General features: G+C 40.3%; 1 protein-coding gene across 1 annotated transcript in view; it reads right to left on the bottom strand.

Moving 5' to 3' along the window:
* Positions 1-22,511, bottom strand: part of LOC149814757 (amino-terminal glutamine amidohydrolase) — a 54,376-nt gene that overhangs the window by 23,260 nt on the left and 8,605 nt on the right. The window contains exons 2-4 of the mRNA XM_089989885.1: positions 9,894-9,999; positions 433-510; positions 164-294 (exon numbers count right to left, since the gene is read on the bottom strand). Coding sequence (XP_089846011.1) covers positions 164-294; positions 433-510; positions 9,894-9,999 — 315 coding nt within the window. The remainder of the gene's footprint in view (positions 1-163; positions 295-432; positions 511-9,893; positions 10,000-22,511) is intronic.

Below are 22,511 nucleotides of genomic sequence, written 5' to 3' on the forward strand. Positions count from 1 at the left end.
AGCATGAATTACAGCATAAAGCATGAATCGGATGCCAATGAGAACCTTAAATTTACTCATAAAAGTGTACATTTTAATAAAATGTTACGAATTTTTCCTGACAATCCTGAAGCATTTACATAAGAAACATAGATGTCCTACAAGAAACAAATGGCTCACTTGCCTGTGAAAGATTGGATGCAACTCAGCTGATGGTTGGATGGCTTCAAACACATATTGGTCTAATGAAACAGGAAATGGAAGGGTTGAATCCAAATCCCATACAACATCAGGAGCATTTCCTTCACAACTTTTCTGTTTTCGATTATGCATCCATTAATGAAAAGAATAGTTGTTAGTCTAATTCAACAACACCTTTATTATGATCTGGAAAAATCACTAACTGATAATTCCCAGCGGATATTGTTATTATACTAAATAGTACTTGCTCACCTGAATACAGACCACATGATAATCCCATACTACAAGTCCATCAGTGCTTTTACTAGCCCTTTGATGCCATAAGGGTACCTACACAATCAAAGTTTAACAAAATCAGATTCTTAGAGCAATCAATGTAACACTTAATGGTTTCAATGAGTTCCTTAAGGCTTCAACATAGGCAATGATAATTGACAAGCAAGAAGCACCTGATGTAGCTAGGATAAAAGCAAAACTGATCACAAACATCTCAATTAACATGCTACAAAGTTCTCAAATTCATCAGCATGTTTAGTATCACAGTAATGCCTAGTATAATGCTTACTACTACTTTTGGTCGAGGTTGTAAAAAGTGTCGTAACCCGTATTGATCATGCCCAAAATAAGATATGAGATGTGCTTCATTGTACCATACTCTCGTGCAAGGTTTTAAAACTCGCCGAGTCAACTCAGCTGACTCGGCTCGGCTCAGACCTCCAGCGAGTCAACCCGGCAAGGTAACCTCGGTTTGCGAAGACTCGACTGCAACTCGGCATTGACTCGACCTGACTCGGCATTGACTCGGCCTAACTCGAGCGAGTTTTGGGCTTGATGAATGATGCCCAAAAGCATAATCTTGATGTTTTTGTTCAAGTGAAGGCAGGGTCTCCATCAATGAAACAACATTAAAGAAGCTAATCTTGTTGATGATGAAGGTGGTGATGGAGTTGAAGATGAAGATGCAAGGGAAAATGCAACCACTAGTACTCCAATTCAGCCATTAATTTCTACTTCCAACTCAAGAATTGATTCAAATGAAGTTTCAAATAATAGCATTTCGCCTCTATTTAAGATTTGACTCTTGACTTGAGATATCATATTTTGCAAAAGTGGATGAATTGTGGATGTTTGAAATTTGATTTTTTGGGTATCAATTTGGTGATAGACTTTGTCATTGTGTTATGATTATTAACTTTATACTTATGAACTTTGTAATTGTGTTATATGGCCATGGGCCTTATGCTTTATACTTTATATTTCTTACTTATACAGTTGTACTAGATTGTGGTGAATGGTTTACAACTTTACCTTATCATGTGATGATTTCTAAATTTTCAATATATTAAGAGTTGGTACATAAAAAATTAAAATTGTTGTCACTCATTAAATTTGCAGATTACATATGATACAATACGAGTACAAATTGAAGTGAAAACTGAAAAACGAAAGTTGATTGCTGAAATGCAATGCAGATTGCTCAAGTATGGTTATCTTTACTTTAGTTTTTACTCCTACTCTTGTAAGTTTTTAACTTAACTTTACTTTAGGGCTTGTTTCTATTGAAATATTGAATTAATGTTTTGCTTGGTTGTTCGATTTCTTGCTATTAAATGAGTAATTATAAGTTTGATATAGTTTTACTTGATGTTATTTTACTTATTAATCAATCAAACTAGTAATTAAGTCATTCTATAAACCTTTATGTGTTTAAATGACAATTTATATATTATTTTTCTTTTAAAATCAAAAGTTAACAAAACCCGGTCCGAGTCACCGAGTTGACCCGCCGAGTCACGAGTCAATAAAGAACGAGTCAAGTCCAGAGTCACTGGGTTTTAAAACCTTGCTCTCGTGTGCTACCCTCCCTTATGTATATATGTTTATTATTGAGGGGCGCTTTTGTTTTTTTAGCCATAGAGCTATAGTCAACTATTTTTGTCCTCTAGTGATGCCAAGAGGGGACATCTTTATGGTGTATCCGTTAAATTGTATTAATTATTCCTATATATATCTAGATATATAGAGAGAGAGAGAGAAACATATACAAATATATTATATATATATGTCTATGTGTCTATCTATCTATATATATATATACATATCCATATATATATATATATATATATTGTAATACCCACTAGGGGTAAAATAGTCATTTCACTTGTAACACGCATATTCATTTAGAATATGCTTTTCCTTTTTCTTCCTTTTTCTTCCTTTTTCTTCCTTTTCCTTTTTCTTCTTTTTATTTTTTTTTCTTTATTACATCATAAGAGGGTTCCACCATAGAGATGTTGGACCCCTCCAACAATCATAAATATGACAGTTGGAGGGGCTCCAACGACTTTATGGGGAGCCCCTCCTTGGGTCCCCTTTGTGTATAAATAAGGGGCTTTGGCCCATGTAATTATTAAGCTTCTTGAAACTTTTCTCTATAAAAGTTCCTATATTTTTTAGCTCTCTTTCTCATTTTATGTTTGTTGTCATTTTATGGCTTGTTGTATTCTTGCCCATTAGTGGCCTATTGCTTGTGTGCTTGTGCATGCATTGGAAATCATGACAGTTGTAGCCCCTCTTCTTTTCTTCATCTTCCTTTTCTCGTGAGACAGATTCTGGTGAAATCTGACATGGTATCAAAGTAGAGATTCATCTAGGGTTTTAAAGTTGCTTTCCAAAATGTCTGACCTGGGAGATCGACCTCCTTCCAATCAAGAGGTTCCTTTCTTTCTTCTTTTCTCCTTTTTTGCAAATCTGACCTGAAATCTATCTACCTTCTTCTTGTCTGGAATATTCACATCTGATGTGAATCCCTAAAATCAACCTACTTTTCTTCTTGTCTGGAATATTCAGATCTGGTCGTGAATCTGTGTCAGATCTGAAGTATTCTAGTTTCTGCGTATTCTCGGCTTTACATTCTGTCTTGAATATTCAGAATATTCAGACTTGATCGTGCATCTGCATTAGATCTGAAGTATTCAATCTCGGCGCATTCTCAATTTTCTTTTAACAACTTAACTGAAATATTCAGATTTGATCGTGAATCTACATCAGATCTGGAATGTTAAGTTTCTGATTGACATTAATTCTATATACATCAGACCCAAAGTTGGATCTGTGTTTTGTTTCTGCTCAGACTTGATATTTGACATCAAATCTGAAATCTGAGTCCAACCTATCAAGTATATAAAGACTTCTTCTTGCTGTCACATCTAATATTCATATAATATTTTGTTCTTTGCCCACACAATATCCACCTGCAACTTATCTGAAAACACCTTCAGATTTTAACTCTGTCCAGCGTGTGTTGTTCAGAACTTCTTCCTGCATCAATCTCAGATTAAAAAAAAAAAGAAGAAAACTTTCAGATCTGGTTTTCTCTTCGGATCTAAAAGCTTCTAATCACTGATTCCTTGATGGTTGCCTAGCTTCAGCAAAAAAAAAGGCGACCAGCAAGACTGTGCACTTCGTGAATATCTTTGTTAAAATTTTAAGTTATGGATTCCTTCCATTCTCCCCAATATGGTAATTATTCGAGTTTTCTCAATCAACTTGTTTCTGAAAAGTTAACCACCTCAAACTTCTTGATTTGGAAGAGACAGATCATTCCTTTTATAAGGAGTCAAGGTATCTTAGGTCATCTGGATGGAACCACTCCAGCTCCACTAGAATTTGTTACGAGAGAAAAGAAAGATGACAAAGGGACAATTTCAATTGTGTATGTCAAAAATGCAGAATATCTCAATTGGGAGAGGAAGGATCAGTCAGTAGTTGCATACATTACTTTTACATTGTCTCAAGAGGTTCAGACATATTCACAATTTTCACAGGCAAGGATGGTTTTTCTCAAGAGGGAATTTCAGTTGCTGAGAAAAGATTCTATGACCATCATGGAATATCTAAACAAGATGAAGACTATCACGGATCAACTTGCAGTTATAGGATGTGCAGTGAGCGATAGTGATATGGTGCAACAAACTCTGAGTAGATTGGGATCCAAGTATAATATGATTGTCACTTCATTATTGTACATGCAAGCCCTTCCTACTTTTGATGAGTTGCGAGCTAAATTAATTTAGTATGAAATGACTCTGAAAGGCTTTTCTGAGGAAAATCACGCTCACGAATCCACAAGAAGTTTTTGCCATAAGGGTGACTTACGGTCAAGGACGAGGGCGAGGGCGAAATAGACATGGGGGGACGTGGATTGCTTCCCACTCCTAATATGTCGACCATTGCTCAGGGACAAAAACGCATCCTCACTTGCTTTCTTTGCAACAAAAGGGAGCATATCAAGGCGAATTATTGGTACAATCCAGAAAATAAAGGAAAGGCTCCACAAACATAATCTAAAAGGAAGCCCAACAGCACTAGAGACAGTGGAGAGATTAGAGAGTTGTTGATATCTGCCTCTAAATTAATTCAGTATGAAATGACTCTGAAAGGCTTTTCTGAGAAAAATCACGCTCATGAATCCACAAGAAGTTTTTGCCATAAGGGTGACTTATGGTCAAGGACGAGGGCAAGGAGGACAAGGGCGAAATGGATATGGGGAACGTGGATTGGTTCTCACTCCTAATATGTCGACCATTGCTCAGGGATAGACTCATCCTCACTTGCTTCTTTGCAACAAAAGGGAGCATATCAAGGCGAATTATTGGTACAATCCTGAAAATAAAGGAAAGGCTCCACAGACATAATCCAAAAGGAAGCTCAACAGCACCAGAGACAGTGGAGAGATTAGAGAGTTGTTGATATCTGCCTTGTCAGGATTGAATCTAAAGCAGAATGACCAAGAAACTTGGTTTGTTGACTCCGGGCAGCAACCCCTATGACTGGTGATGCAGGTAAACTTTTCAAACCTATTTCGTATTTTGAAAAAAGATAATGTAACGCCCCAAAATTTTAACCCAAATTTTGAGAATTTTTTTTTCTTTGTCATGACAGCAGAAACAATTCACTTTATTGGGTTAAGCATTCAGGCACATTACAGGAGTAATCGAAGCAATAACATTCATTTTATTCCAAATAAATGATGAAATCAGAGTTTCAAATAACATGAATAACAAATAATTAGAAAGTTATTATTCGTCGCCCCAAAAACACAATAAATCAAGCATCTCGATCAGCACCCTATCCTGCAGTCGCTCATGATACTCTACTCTTCACCTGAAAATTAGTAAGATAATTGGAATTAGACTACAACCAGTTTAAGTAGGAAAATACTGTGATTTTAGCAAATATACTAAGTAACAAGTATGCAATGGATTTGTTTAATTACATACAATAAAGCATGACACTACGCATAGCATGAGAATCTGAACATGACTAAACTATTGCGCCTTGCCAATTTAAGTTTCTAACTAGTATATATGAACACTAACATGATCAAATCAACAATCATATGAATAAAGAATTTTTTCATGTTAAGTTAACTAATAATTGGTGAAAATGCAAAGTAAATAACATGAACTAAAGTATTACAACAACAATTCTAAGAATCTAACTAACATATGTGAACAATAGCAGGCTCAAATCAAACTTACAGTTATACTGAATTTATTTTATGCTAATTTAAATAATCACATGCTAAAAGTAACTATTAACATGTTAAAGTGCAAACTTGACGATCCCTTATTCAACTGATGTACTCAATATGTTTTTATTTAATGTTTTTCTTGAATTATCCGGGTAAACGCGGGCCAAGGCAACCATAACAGAAAAGAACATTTGGGGGTTTATTATGCATTGGTGTTTTATTAACCCGAACGTTCTAACTAAAATTATAATCCTAAGGGAGCGGTCAGTAACCGAGAGAACCTCTCAAAGGCCCAAACAAAGAGGATGCATCACTAACTTCTGAAGAAGAACTTGGATCTACCGCCTAGGACAAATTTAGTAGTCCACGTCCCCTAACTCCGAGAACTGGGGGCCAACGAGTCATTGCCGCTGGAAGCAAGAAACACATGTCCCAGGAATTGTATACCACCTACCCTCTCCAAGGTAAGCCTGAATCTGAGTGGGTTGCTCTTAATAATTTATATTTTTTGATCTATCCGGGTATTCCTTGTACCGAACCCAATCGCTCAAAGACACTGGAGTTTCTCAAAGTTTGATTTCTACTACTGAAGTAGTAGGCCCCCAACCATTCATACCTTCAAAAGGTATATTAACCAAAACTTTATTCATTTAATTGTGCAGACTCACTCAGAGTGCTCCGGTACCTTTAAATCGTCAAGCACAAAAAACCCGATACCTTTAAACCAATCAGGCTCCATTACCAGATCACCATTCATCATTATTATATATTTTTTTTCAATAGCAAACTACCACAACATATCATTAGGTTTTAAACTTGCAGCGTCCCAACACAGGGTGACGTGCACTGACAACTCTTGCCAAATAAACAGAGATCCGTTTGTTTCCTTTAGAGAGTATGCAGTGTAATCTCAAAGATTTGGTAATACAACTATATGCTCTTCTTCCAAACACATTCACATTTGAACATTCCATAAGATATACAGCTTAGTTGGCATTTGATAATTTCAGAAAATATGTGGTTTATTAGGCATTTGCACTTCAGAAAAATATGCAACTTAACATGCATTTGCACAATAGAGAATAAGCAGCTTAATAGGCATTTGAACATAAAAGAATATGCAGCTTAGTATGCATTTTGAGCATCAACTTCATATGCAGTTTGAAAATGCATTTGGACCTTCAACTTAATATGCATCTAAATGTGCATTTGAACATTTCAGAGAGTATGCAGCTTCACTTATATATATCACCTATATACTTCCATAAACCTACCCTAAACTGTGTAGTAAGAGTATGTCATCGCTGAGCGAGAGAGAGCCGTAGGAATATAAAGACCTTTAAACATGAACATGAATCATTTCTTGTCTATATGTGCACAGAGGTGTGTAAAAAGATGTATTTTAAGATGCAAAAACACAGGCATATAGCTGGGTTTTCAATATAAAATACACAACCGCATATCGTTGTAGCTTCAAATGCTGACACTGAAGATTGATTTCCAGTATGTATGAAGATACAGAAAAACAGACATACAGTTGAAACTAACATTCAAAGACCCAGACACATGCCTCTTACACTGTAATTGACCCATTTATACATTACGTACATGCTTCTATGATATCAAAAATTGTTATGTACTAACCCAAAATCCAAACAATAATCTGAATATTCCAAATATTGAGCTTGTGGTACTTTACGCACAGAAACCAATTAGAACATGACATAGAGTATCATTATGAAGAAACAAAAATATAAACGTTCCAAAGCATACACCTTAATCACTGAGCCACGTAAATGATCATAGCTCTTAGATAGAATGGTTTCTGACCTGTACTCAACAGAACAAAAATTTCTGCATTCTAGAGTACTCAACAGAATTTAAAAACATGCAATGTATTTAACACAGAAAAATCCTCGTTGTCATGGAGTTTAATCTATATTCCATTCAGCCAATATTTATACTGCAGGTCAGCATTTACCGTATATCTATACAGGTATACCAGAATAAATTATATGACACAACTAGGGATTATTTTCCAAAGGCTAACATATTCAGCCAAATCGCAGGCATGCATAATTAGCAGACTATTTTCTGGATCTAAGCATGTAGCATCGACACATTTTATCGCATAAAAAAAATAGTTTCACACCTAAACTCAGATCAACCATATCAGTTGGTTTATGCATAATAACCTCGGATTTAACTCAAACACCTCGATTTATAGTTCATCATATCCCCTCATGGTTCCAGCTAACCTGATTTCGAAACATACAGATATGCACTCACAGATTTTATTCCTTAAAAGAGATTCGATCATAAAATGAAAGAGTCCAATTTGCAGTACTTCAAACTATTACACTTACGCAGGCCAGACTCTAGTTCTGAGAGTTTTTTTTTTTAAAGTCCCAAGTTGAAACACGTTGATCCAATCACCTGTAGTTTGTAATACACGCAGAAAATGGTTCTGCGTTTACACGGTTTCATCTCTTATTAACAACCAGGATTTAAAACACAGTGAAGTCTGAGCATACAACAATTTTTTTTTCTTTGCTAATATTTTTATTTCACAGACATTAGAAAAGCCATTTCAAATCCAAATACACCAATCAACATATTGCAATCTTGGAACGAAATACACTGCGAAGTCGTAATAATCCTACACCTAAATCCCAAAAATTTGATTTGGGGATTTACGGGAAACCCAAAACCCCAATTTTTTGAGTTGGAGTTACAGCAAATCCAAAGCATGCTAGAAAACTTAGTAAATATGCGAAATCACAGTAAAACCTACCTTTTTAAATCTTTCCCCCTTTTTTTTCTTTGCAGCGTTTTGTTGCAGCCGTGCCCTTCTCCAACTCGTGTGGCAGAGACGAATGAAAGGGAGAGGAGGAAGAGAAGGAATAAAGAATGAGAGAGTGAGGGAGAACACGCAATAATAGAGGGAGAGTAGCGGTTGGGGAGGGAATGGGGGAGGAGGAAATCGTGAGGGAGAAAATCATGGAGGAGAGGGGTCGGTTACCCCTCCCCAGCTGCATGAAAGGCATTTTCACGCAGCTGCTTCCCCTTTCCTAAAACAAAAAGAACGAAAACCCTAAGTAGGTTATCATATACCACCTTTTGTGTTTTTTTTTAACCATCACTCATTTTTAACGTAAACCCCCTTTTTTTTACATAGCGTGCTCGTGGGGCATGGCTTGGGACCGGGTCCGTGACCCGCGATCCAGCCGCGGTGTGGATCTGTGGCTCGCCTACAGCTTGGGTCTGCAGGTTGGATCCATACGGGTCCAACTGTGGATCCAACTAAAAAAAACTTTTTATTATATATATATTTTTATAACCATTCCTTGGATACGGGTTTGGGTTTGGTCCCTCGTACGACCCGTGTCCCAAATTTCTAGTGGTTCCTTACTCGGCTTCTCCAGATCCGTTCGTGGATCCGGATCTCTTTCTTAAGCTTTAAAATATTATATTCTTAATACATTTGGTTTATTCTTCGATACGATCTTGTGGGTCTTTCATAGGTTAATATGGATCCCAAATCCAATTGAATTTTAATTGGATCCTTACAATACTTAAATCTTAGATGTTCAAGATCCATGTGAAGTAATGTGGATTCCAAACATCGCATAGGGTATTACGAATCCCCATAAGGTGTTATAAGTCCAATATAGAAATTTTCTTATTAAGAATCTGATTTAAACTTCGTGGATCCATTCAATTCGACCTGGATCCAATATCAAATTTGACCATGATATGGAGGATCCAATACCAGAGATCCGATCCATTTGAACTGTCTGGATAATGAGTTCAAATCAAGAGAATAGGCTTTCAGCATTCCAAGCATGTAACTCGCACATTTTTTCATACATGTTCTTACATTTAACAATGGTATAATGTGCATGTCTTAGATGATAACAATTGTAGCCAAAGTCAGGCCGACGCTTGCAACCAAAAATGCTACTGTTTCAGCTAATCATGTTCATTCAGCAAATTCATGTTCCACCAAGCAAGGTCTATAAATAAGCAGCGAGTCATGACACCTAAATGCTGTTCAATTCAGTTAGCAGTCAAAGCAATAGCAACCTTAACTTCAGGTATCTATTCATCATCCAGAAAATCATAATGCAATCCTACAAAGAAGTAATGCAATGGAATAAATGAAGCATATACGTGCCTGTTTCCTGTCATTAGATATAAAAACAACAAAAAGGTCCAAACCTCCTACATCAGCAAGTCCAGAAGTACACAATTGTTTGGAAAGTAAGTAGACGTTCTCCTCACTACACCAAATGCTTAGAGAGTATGAGTTGTCAAAACTTCAAAACAAAGTTAAAAATCACTGAAGAAAGTCCAACACATGTAAGTGGTCCTAACAAAATAATTTATACAGTAATTTATTGGCCAAAAGATATAAGACTTGCAGCAATCAAAGACAGGTGTTTGATAAGTGCAAAACTATGAGGAAAATATAAGTAGATTGATATGGATCTTAACATGTAAGAAATGCAATTTCCATCATAAGCTCAAGCTTAAGAATGCTAGTAGTTGTTTGAGATTAAACAATAACATGTCCTGGAAAGTACAGAGACACCATGAACTCAATGTAAATACAATTAAAGATTACACAGAGCACAAGTTATGTGTTTGAAATAAAATTGAAATGTAGAAGCTTGAATTAATAGATGCTGATCATATATGCTGGATTTTACATGTATATGTTCCCATGACACTAGTATTTTACAATATGTAAATAATCAGGCAATAAAAGCTCAAGACAAGAGATCAACACAGAAAATCTGAACAGAGGGGGGGGTGGGGTAGTGGAGGTGATAAGGACAACAGATCCCAGTTCAAAAACACAATGTTCTGACACAATGGGAGGGCTGCCAGCAAAAATTTTGTATAAGAGAATGCTGCAAGAAGTTGAAAATGTTAAATCAAAACCATCAAATGTGTTCAACGCATCATCCTTTTGTTATTATGATTTTCATTCTTTCACTAATAGAAGAAATCACAATCAACAGTTTAAATTGCCAACATCTTCCAAATAAAGAATCTGCATCACGCTCTTTCCAGTATAGATAGTCCTATTAGGGAAGAAGAAAATTAGTCTATTCAATTGAGTGGCTGACAAGTCAAAAAAGCTTCTCCCTTGCTCTCTCCACATTCATATATTCTAATCATTGTTGGAATATCCTCATGATTTGGTATAAATCTTCTCAGGTTTGTTATATGCAAGCAACTAACATGTTAAATAGTGGCAATGATCATGAATGTCTCAAGGTAACATCTTAAACACCGTTGGCTAAAAATATAGCTATATGCATCAACTTAATTCAAAAGACAAGAGTGACAACAATACATGATGTGATGACGTGAAGGTCATGATATAACTCTGCAGAAAGTCAAGTTTACCCGAAAGGCTTAAAGATGACAATAAAAAAGACAAAAAACAGTTGAAAACATGTTAAAGTGCAGATCTGTTAAGAATGATCCTTTCTTCCAAATGCATAGAATGCAATATCTAAATGCTTCCAGAAGTAAAAAGAAAAAGATGAAAACACAGCAAAATTATAGATTTCAAAATAGTAAATTCTTCAAGCAGCCCAAGGAGTTTGGTGTAGTGGGATGGGGCCTAGGCCGCCAGGCAGGCAGTCTAGGTTCAAATCCCAAGGGTCCCCTTGTGCAAGCCGAAGTGTGGCGACTCCCTGGGGGCAACCGGGTAAGCCCACGGAGTTTTACGCTGTTGAGACAGTGATCGTAAGTACAGAAAGCAGTCAGTGTGGCTAGGTCTCTAATCCCGGGGATGGTTTGTCCGTGTAAATATAAAACAAAAAGTGGTTCATTTTAAGTTTGGAGATGAGAGATCTGCTAGGGTTCCCGCAGGCCTTCACCCATGAGATCGTCGGCATTTGGCCAGCCGGTCCCCTTTGAGCCTCTCGAAAATCCTGGCATGGTTGTGCTCCCTCCCACTGTTGGTGCTTGTCAATGTTGTGAAAAGCGTTGAGGCTTAGCGAGGCGCTCCACCAAAAACCAAGGCGAGGCATAAAGCGTAAGCCTCATTTTTTTTTGAAAACCTTAAAAAAATTATAAAAAAAAAATATCTAAAAATATAAAGAAATAAAAATATGTTTTATTGATGAAGTAACAATAAATAAGAAATAGAAAATCTCAAATAAGTACTAAAAAATATGAGAAGGGGGTGTCACCCCTAGAGCCTTCCAGAAGGGAGTGTCACCCCTTAGGGGGACGGCCAAATGACCGAGAGAGAATTCTCCTTATGCCACTTGTTATAGAGAATGCATCCAAACTTCTACAGAAGTCATTGGAATCTACCACCTAGGATAATATTTGGTAGCCCAGTCCCCTAATTCTGATAACCACAGACACTGAATCTTTGTAGCTCGAAAAGCATAGTTGTTAACAACTTCTCCATCGAAGTTTTTGTATCATCATATCCTCTCCCTTGAGAGAACCAAAGAATAAATGGGTACGTCAGGTCTTATTTTATTTGAAAACTCATTCAATATGTTCTGGTCTTTTAAACCAAATCGAGCATCTTGCCTGTGAAGGCGATCATCTCCATTTATGTGATTTTCTTTTAATCATCGTGCAATGTCGAATTAGGAGGTTACTATAAACCTCAAGTCCAATCATCATCGTACTAACATGTCGTGCAAGTCTAATAGTACTACTACGATGAAAAAGATGTTGGTTTCTCAAAAAAAAAAATCCTGACACAACATTTGAAAATTTTAATATCCCGTCTTAGGCTGGGAAATATCTGAGTCATTACGGATACATAAAAGGACCTTACATGCGTACCACCGAAGGCTATGTAATTGAGGCCTTTTTATTATGTTGGTTCGAGAAGAAAACTCAGTTGTGAATATGCAAACGCAAAACACTTGCTTTGCTTTTTGAGACATCGAAAATTACGAGCTTGAAATCTCGCATGTGAAATCTTTTAAAAATCGAGTTTCGACGAGGATGCGCAAATTTGTGTCTTTAAATACATACTACCGTAAATCTAAAGTAGGCAGGAGTACGCAAAACTGCGACCTTTATAAAATTATATATGCATATAGAATACATATATATTAAAACATAAGCATGTGCACATTATAGCGCGACGGCAAAGTAAATGACATAAAGCAAAGCCCGATGTGTGAAACCACACATCGAGCTAAATAAATTTCGTAAGCGAGGCCCGGTGTATGAAACTGTACATTGGGTTAAGTAAATTGCGTAAGCAGGAACCTGTGCACATTATAGCGTAGCGGCAAAGTAAATGACATAAAGCAGGGCTCAATGTGTGAAACCACACATCGAGCTAAATAAATTACAGAAAGATAGAGCTTGTGCACATTACAGCGCGACAGCAAAGTAAATAACGTAATTTAAAATGAACAAGAATATGCAAACCTGCGTCCTTGAGTTGAAAGCATAAATATGTGTGTATATATAACGTAAATATAATACGTATAAGTTAGAAGTATTATAACATTGTTCTCGTATGCAACTTTCCCCTACCTCGAAGATGGTCAAGATCTCTAGCGATTTCGAGTGTAGGTTCTTAAAGGATTGTACCTCGGTAAGCATGTTTTGTCCATTGTGTCGATGTGGCGCGTTAAAAATATTTTTGTCGCACTGCGTAAAGAACGAGGTTAAATTCTCGTTTTTGCAGAAGAAGCGATGATCACGCCGCAGGGGTTGAACCTGAACCTAGTTCGGGCCAACCGGACCGAGTCGGGCTCGGTTCAAAAGGACACGAGGGACCCAGGGTGCAAGGTCGAGCCGATCTCGATGGCCAACCGAGGCAAGGAGAACCGAGCTGGGCTCAGTGCTAGCCAAGCTCAGCTCAGTTATGCCTGACAAAGCAAGCAGAGAGAGAGTTGGCAGGGTCCAACCGAGATGGCTCGACCCCGAGTCAGACTCGGCGCACCCGAGCTGGCCCGAGATGCTGGACCGAATCGGGCTGAGCTCGGCCTTAGCTGGGCCCAGCTTGGTTCGGCTCGACTTGAGACAACAGCAGCAGCTTCTGCTGCTGATTTAGTACAACCAAGGGGACGGAGTGATGGCTCGGCAGTCAAGTTGAACCTTGCCCAGTCCCAAACCGGGACAGGACCGAGCTAACCCAGTCCACCTACAAGGGGAAAGAAAGAGGGCCAGTGGCGAGGCCACTGCTGGAGGCAGTGGCCACTGCAGCCACCGGTCAAAACAGGGAGGCCAACGGCCAAGCCACTGCTGGAGGTAGTGGCCGCCATGGCCAGCCAAAAATAAGAGGGGTGGTGGCAGCAAGAGGGGGGGGCGTTAGCTAGCCACCCAACGGCGACAGCAGCGCTGTTGCTGCCATCCTCAAGGAGAAAAAAAGGGGGGGTGCATGTTTTTAAAACAAACCCCTCCTGTCGGGGGTTTAGCTAGGAGAAACAAAGAGACGGGGGGGGGAATGGTCGGGCCACGGTTGTTGTGGGGCTGATCACAAAGAGAGAGAGAAGGCAAGCTCCGACAAAGGGGGGTTACGCAAAAGGGGGGAGAGACGAGGATCGGAGGGGAAAGAGAGGTACGCATAGGGGAGAGAGAGACAAGAGGGAGTCGGGTCTATTTTTCGGTGAGGGATTTGGGGGGAAAGAAAGAGAGGCGGGGGTGAATCGGGGGGAGAGAGTCGAGGGGCGTCGGATTTAGTTAAAAAGAGAAACCCCCTATGGGAAATTTAAATAGGCTAACAGGGAGGAATGTTGACTTGTATGTTGACATTCCACCTGGATCCGGGTTGGATTCGATCGGATCTAACCTAGATCCAAATCTTCTTCTTCTTTTGAAAACTCCTTTACAAATCTATGAATTTTATATTATGTGAGGATTCCTAATGTTCCGATGGATGGTGAGGATTCTTGATATCGGTCGAAGAACAAGTGTAGAATCCAATAATTAAAATACAAATTGTGTGTTAAGGTACGATTAGAAATGCCTTGAACCTCTAAAACTTGAACCGTTTTGAGTATTAGTGGGTTTGTAAGAAAGTGAAAATTAAATTTGTGTGCATTAAATAGGACATGCATGCAAAAGCAATTCTGATAAATTAATTTAAAAAGTTTTTCATGCATGTTGCATTGATTTATGCATCCCTAAATGTTTAGCATTTATTTCATTCATCCCTAAATCTTTAATTTAGCATGAAATTATGATTTGCTTGCTTGAACTGCTTAGATGGTAAGTTTGTTCTGATAATATGTTACCTGTGATTCATCTTAAACTTATGTTTGATTTGATCTATATTAAATTCCTTACTGTTGGATTTTGAGAGGATCTCGTACGAGAAATTCGATTCTTACCCGTTTTCTAAAAATGTTTTTTAGGTAATGAGGCTCCGTGATGATGGAACTGACTGGCTGGAGGACTCAAGGTTTATGGTCTGGTGGCCCAGGTTCTGACGTACACTGGATCAGCTAAATTTGATTTGATCATTTATTTGGAACCTTATTGACATTATTTGATTTAGTAAATGAAATTTCAGTTCATGGTTTAAGTTGATTCTATGTCTGAAATGGTTGATGGTTTGTGAATATTAAATTTGTAATGTGCCCCGGGTCCTTGTGAGGTTTTCCGTAATTGTTTAATTTTTTAACTCACCTTTATAGTCTGTTTTGAAACACGTAGCCATGTCATTTTTGAGTCCCTTAACGGCACGGTTTCGTGCACAGGTTGTTTCCAGCCACATGAATATGTGGTGGTGTAGCACACGCATGTGCAGATATGGCTATTTGCAGAAGTGACCTAAATTTAATATGCTAAATGTTCGAATTTTTAAAACAAAGGCAAACACTTATATATATATATATATGGTAGGTACCTTCTCAAAACTGAAGGTATGTAGATCTACTACAAGACTGCATGAGCATACCTTGCCCGAACTGCTCATATATGTAGGACTTGATAACCTGAGTTTTCAAGATCCTTCCCTTCAACTTGGTGATAATTGAGAGATCTCTTTTGTAGATAATTAATTATGCTTGCATGATTGGAGAAATTGAGTGGATTATTTATCGCACGGGATATTTCCACTGCCATATTGCCAGAAAAATTGTCTTTAAAAATGCGTCATAGCTATGATCAATATCAATTCATTTCTGGCTTTTCAATATCATTGAATGTTCCTTTGCGGTCATATCGGGGATTTTTCCTTCATCATTTTGGTTGACCAACAGAAAAGAATTGAATTTTGCTCTTTTTCGCAAAAAAACTTCACCTTTGTTAAAGAAATACTAGAGGTAATTTGAGATGATTCTTTTATGCGATAAAATTTTGAAATCAACAAATATTTTAGTAACAAATTGGCAAAATGTCCTGGAATCCTTGGTGAAAGAATTACCTGATGTCCGGTTAATAATTCTATGGTTGAAAATTACTTCTCTTTTCTCCAAGAGAAGTTCAGGTTTAACTCTTGGCCTGAACGGGGCGGCAAGAAATACTCCTCTTTTCCCTAAAGAGGAGGTGTTTGCAAAACGGAACTTTCGAAGAGAAATTAATTTTTAGTCAAAACTCCCTAATCTTAGGCTTCTCTTATGGAAAGGTGGCAAAAAATGGAGTCGAAAAATATATCATAGAGGAGCGAGTCCATCACACTCTGATTCTTTTGTGCAATAAAATTTTGAAATCAACAAATAGTTTTAGTAACAAATTGGCAAAATGTCCTCGAATCATTGGTGAAAGAATTACCTAATGTCCGGTTAATAATTCCATGGCTGAAAATTACTTCTCTTTTCCCAAACTCGAAAGGTTGAAAATGTCCGGTTTAGAAACGAGTCCCTTCAAACTCTCCCTGAAAAAGGGTTCTTGCGAACAAAAATGGGTTGCTTGCGAAAGGAATGAGCTCCCTCGAACTCTCCCTAACAAAGGGTCCTTCACAAGCGAAATGATTGATTGGGATATTGGGCCAACTCAAAAAGTGGGTTCAACTCGAAGGTTGAAAAGACCATCATTGGCAAAATTGCAACCCGAAGGTTGGAGAATTATTATCTTTTGACAAAATTGCAACCCGAAGGTTAGAAAATGGTTGACATTTATAAAATTGCAACCTGAAGGTTGGAAAATGATTTGGAATTGATAGAATTGATGACCCGAAGGTCTGATGGCATTAAGCACGAAATTGAATTTGAAAGTTTGACCAATCTGAAAGCTAGATTTTGAAAGTAAGTCCAACTCAGAAGTTGGATTCTTGAAAGAAAGTCTAAGTCGAAACTCAAATCTTGAAAGGAAAACTAGGTCAACTTGAAAGTTGGAATTTTGAAAGTAAGTCCAAGTCGGAACTCGGGTTTTCGAAGGGAAATTAGTCCAACTCAGAAGTTGGATTTTGAAAGAAAGTCTGAGTCGGAACTCGGATCATTAAAGGAAAATTAGTCTAACTCGAAAGTTGAATTTTGAAAGAAAGTCCGAGTCGGAACTCGGGTTTTCGAAGAAAAATTAGACCAACTCGGAAGTTGGATTATTGAAAGGAAGTTCGAGTTGGAACTCGGTTCTTTGAAGGAAAAATAGTCCAACTCGAAGGTTGGATTTTGAGAGAAAGTCCGAGTAAAAACTCGGGTTTTCGAAGGAAAATTAGTTCAACTCGGAAATTGGATTCTTGAAAGGAAGTCCGAGTCGGAACTCGGATCTTTGAAGGAAAAATAGTCCGACTCGGAAGTTGGATTTTGAAAGAAGGTATTCAATCTGAAAATCGAATTTTTAAAAATCGCCAGTGCGAGGACTGGATTTTAGAAAAAGGGTTTAATCCATGGTTGCCAGTTGAGGAAGCGGGAGCGGGAAGCGATACGGGAAGCGGGAGCGGGAAGCGAGGCACTTTCAAAATTTTAGGAAGCGGGGAAGCGTGGGACCACTTAGGAGCGATTCGGGAAGCGTCTCGGAAGCGACCTAGGAAGCGTCTCGGAAGCGACCCAGGAAGCGTCTCGGAAGCGAGGGGGAAGCGAAAAAAATAAAAATAAAAAATAAAAAATACAAAAAATTTGAAAAAACAGGGGAAGCGTGGGGGAAGCGAGGAGGAAGCGTGGGGGAAGCGTTGGGGAAGCGTGGGGGAAGCGCGCTTCCCATTAAAGGGAAGCGCGTCCCCCCATTAAAGGGAAACGCGTCCCCCATTAAAGGGAAGTGCGCTTCCCAAAAAAGGGGGACGCTTCCCCCCACGCTTCGGAAGCGCGACGTTTCGCGCTTCCGAAGCGCGCTTCGGGGAAGCGCGCTTCCCCTTTTAGCTAGGCGCTTCCGGTAACTCTGGTTTAATCTAAGATCGAGAATTTTGAAAATGAGCAGTGCTAGGACTGGGTTTAGAAAATGATTTGATCTATGATCGAAAATTTTGAAAATGACCAGTTTGCAGATTGGGTTTCGAAAATGGTTTGATCTAAGATTGAAAATTTTGAAAATGACCAGTTCAAGGACTGGGTTTCGAACATGGTTTGATCTAAGATCGAAAATTTTGAAAATGACCAGTTCGAGGACTGGTTTCAAAAATGATTCGATCTAAGATCGAAAATTTTAAAAATGACCAGTTCGAGGATTGGGTTTCGAAAATGGTTCGATCTAAGATCAAAAAATTTGAAAATGATCAATTCGAGGACTAGGTTTCGAAAATGGTTCGATCTAAGATCGAAAATTTTAAAAATGACCAGTTAGAAGACTGGGTTTGGACTTGTAAGCGGATATGTGTGAACCATGACATGTACTAGTGTGGTAAATCTTAAGGATATGAGTACACTGGGTCGCCCAACTTTGGGCTTGGGGTTGAAATAGACCCTCGGGGTGTTGCAGATGCACCCAAATTAAGAAATTTAAAGTACATGCACACATAAATAAATTGTAGATCCCGACTAGTTTAAAGGTACCGGGGCACACCGAATGGGTTAATTTAATGAGTTGAACCACATCTTATACACTACTGTGAGTGGGTTGTTTGGGAAACTGATGCAGGGCAGGACCCGATTGGGTCCATCGTGCCACTCGATCCACCACAAAGGGCAGATGAAGGACCACGCGAATATGACTCACTTGCAGGGACGGAGCCACGACGCAGGGAGGTACCCCTGCGCACCTACGTCAGGCGTGGTGGAGCTCGCACGCCCCAGAACCAGCTGCAAAGAGATACTGACCCGGATCGTGGGTCGGATCCAAATCGGGACCCACGACCCGGTCCAGTAAACAGTCTTTAAAAAGCCCTGCCTAGGGTTGCGTGAATCAGAGAAGATTGAAAAGCTCCAGCCGCCTTCTTTCCTGCAGTTTTTTCCCTATTCTTTACTTGCTTGCTGTTTTTCCTTTATGTTTCTTTACTGTTTATTGCATATTCTCATTGTTTATTGAACATTTCTGAGTTAATAAAGAAGTTCAGCCACACCGATTCACGGTGGGCCATTATTTTCTCTCCTCCTCCAACGTGGACTGCATCAAAGTGGTATCAAAGTCGCACCCTTCTTCATCAGTGAGATGGCTCTTGAAGCAGGGAACGATCCGGTGCGAGGCGAGGAACGTGAGGAGACCGGCAGCGAAGACCCACTATTGCGTGTCATGGATGTGTTGACGAAAATCCAAGAAAACATGCTGCGAATGAGTAGGGATATCGCCGGCCTGTCAAAGAGGATGGACGGGTTTGAAGATCGCGTGACATCACTCAAGAAACCCCAACAGCCGTGCGCAACATTGTGCGCAGGCCTGGATCGGGGATCGAGTTCAGACCAAGCCTATTATCCCCAAAACTCGAACCTCGATCCTTCCCATCCATATCTGGGTCCGACGAGTAGTGTAGGAGTGGGCCCGATTCACATCCCATCGGGCGAGTCAACCCACCCATATACCCACCAAGCCCCATACCCATACCCAAACCCAAACCAACCTGTTTACCCAAACCTGACCCAAAACCCAACCCAATATCCGGCCCAACACCATACTCCTAACCCACAACCATATTATACCAATTCTACCCGTCCGGAACCAGAACCTCAACCGAACCCTCCCCCGAACCTTGGACTTCCCGTCATTCCAGTACCACAATACCGACCGCAGATGGTGCCCGCCCACGGGCAAACCCGACCGAGGCAATGTCAGCAGGAACCGGGGCGCCCCGACCGCCGACCCCCCATTGGGAGAGTTCGACAGCACCAGCATCCCGGCGAACAATACCGCCATACGGGCAATGAAGCAGCTTGGGACGACGACATTTTCTGGGACGAGCATCCTGCAGGAATAGTGGAGCCGCGACAACAGAGACCACCAGACCACTCCTCCACCTATGGCGTGAAATTGGATCTTCCGGAGTTTGCGAGGTGATTCGACGCTGAGCAGTTTTTCGACTGGTCTTATGCAGTGCAGTTCTTCTTCGATTATCACACAGTTGCTGAACATCGTCGTGTCTCGTTAGCTTCTACACGATTGAGAGGCCTAGCACAGACATGGTGGGTGGAGCTACAACGATCAAGGGAGCGGCAGGGATTAGAGCGCGTACAGTCGTGGGAGGAAATGCAAAGACTGATGCAGTCAAAGTTCGTGCCTTCAGATCACGCCGAGCGAGCCTACAAGGAATACCTGACCCTGCGCCAAGGTTCCCGAACTGTAGCAGAGTACACCACGGAGTTCCATCGTCTTTCCTTGCGTGTGCAGATTGAGGAAACAGCTCGTCAGCAGGTCACGAGGTACATTTCGGGTCTCTGACCTGCTATCTCTAATGATTTTAGTTGTGTCACAGTCGAAACATTAGATCAAGCCAGCAGTTATGCCATGAACATCGAGGACAAGCTGAAGCGGAGGCAGGAATATCGGACGACCCGTAATGAGCCCTCCAGCCGACCCAAGCCGAGTTTCCCAACCAGGGGAGCAAGCTCCCCTAGTGATTCAAAACCTAGGATAGACCTTAGCAAACCTGACCAGTCAGGTCCAGCTTTCCACACCCGGTCCAAAGCCAAACCTACTGAGTCGACCCTTCGTTGTTTTAGGTGTCAAGAGTTAGGACATGTCGCGTCCAAGTGTCCGACCGTGAGCAAGAACACCCATCTGGTTGAAGGGATTGTCGAGTCCGCAAGTGAGAGTGATAGTGATGACAATTCATTAGTTGAGGTTGAGGATGAGAGGGGAGTTATAGAGTTCGACGGCAACGTCGAAAGTTTGTTGTCCATCCGTCATGTGTTGACCACACCCCGAGAATCGGCTCCATCGAAATGGCTAAGGAATAACATTTTTAGAACCCGGTGCAACTGTGAGGGTCACGCTTGTGATGTCATCATTGAAACCGGAGCATGTGAGAACATGGTGTCTGAGAGTGTGGTGTCTACCTTGAAACTCAACACCGAAAAGTTATCCCAACCCTATAAGATGGCCTGGTTCAAGAAAGGAAATGAGGTTCCCATCACTCAACGTTGCCTAGTCCGGTTTTCCATGGGGGAACACTACCACGATGAGGTGTGGTGTGATGTGGCCCCTATGCATGCGTGTCACATTCTTTTGGGACGTCCCTGGCAGTTTGATCACCAGACCACTCACGATGGCCGCAAGAACACTTACTCTTTTATCTTTAATGGCCATAAGATCGTCCTTCTACCTATCCGGGAGACAGGTTTCCCCACAGTGGACAAACCTGAGCGAGTCCCCCGACTCGCAGGTCTCTCGTACCGGCTTTTCCTGGACCACTGCCAGGAAGATGGCTATTGTTATGCCCTGGTGGCTAAGCCAGTGATGAGTTCGTCTGTGTCCATTCCCGCGGACGTTGCCCCTCTTCTCGAGGAATTCCGCGACGTTATGCCGGATGACCTTCCTGATGGATTACCCTCGACAAGGGTGGTTCAGCATGCCATTGATTTTGTGCCCGGGTCGAGTCTACCCAACCTCCCCGCTTATCGCATGAACCCCTCCGAGCACACTGAGTTGTTAAGACAGGTTCAGGAATTACTGCAAAAGGGTTTTATTCGTGAGAGTGTTAGTCCTTGTGCCGTGCCTGCCTTACTCACTACTAAGAAAGATGGGTCCATGCGCATGTGTGTCGATAGTCGTGCGATCAATCGCATCACAGTCAAATACCGTTTTCCCATTCCTCGTTTAGATGATATGTTTGATATGTTATCTGGTGCCTCCATTTTATCTAAAATTGATTTAAAAAGCGGATATCATCAGATTCGTATACGCGAAGGAGACGAGTGGAAAACGGCATTTAAGACACGTGATGGATTGTACGAGTGGTTAGTCATGCCGTTTGGGTTGTCTAATGCCCCCAGTACCTTCATGAACATGATGACCCAAGTCTTGCGTCCGTGTCTTGGGAAGTTTGTTGTCGTCTACTTTGACGACATCTTGGTCTATAGTTCTTCATTGTCTGATCATTTGAGTCACCTGCGTCAAGTCTTAGATATTTTGAGAAAGGAAAAATTGTATGCCAATGCCAAGAAGTGTGAGTTTATGACATCCAGTGTCGTGTTCTTAGGGTTTATTGTGTCTTCTGATGGCGTCAAGGCCGACCCTGCTAAAGTCCGCGCGATTGTCGATTGGCCTACCCCAAAGACTATAGGAGAGATCCGTAGTTTCCACGGGTTAGCCACCTTTTACCGACGTTTCGTGAGAAATTTTAGTTCCCTTAGGCCCCCATCACGGAGTGCCTAAAAGGTACTAGCTTTCATTGGACGCCAACAGCTAGCAAAACCTTTACGATCATCAAAGACAAAATGACCAGTACTCCTGTCTTAGCCCTCCCAGATTTTAGTGCAGTCTTTGAGGTTGAATGTGATGCTTCTAAAGTGGGGATTGGCGCCGTCTTGAGTTAGAATCGTAG

Source organism: Nuphar pumila, chromosome 15 (genome assembly GCF_984573655.1).
Source record: "Nuphar pumila chromosome 15, dmNupPumi1.hap1.1, whole genome shotgun sequence".
Lineage (NCBI taxonomy): Eukaryota > Viridiplantae > Streptophyta > Magnoliopsida > Nymphaeales > Nymphaeaceae > Nuphar > Nuphar pumila.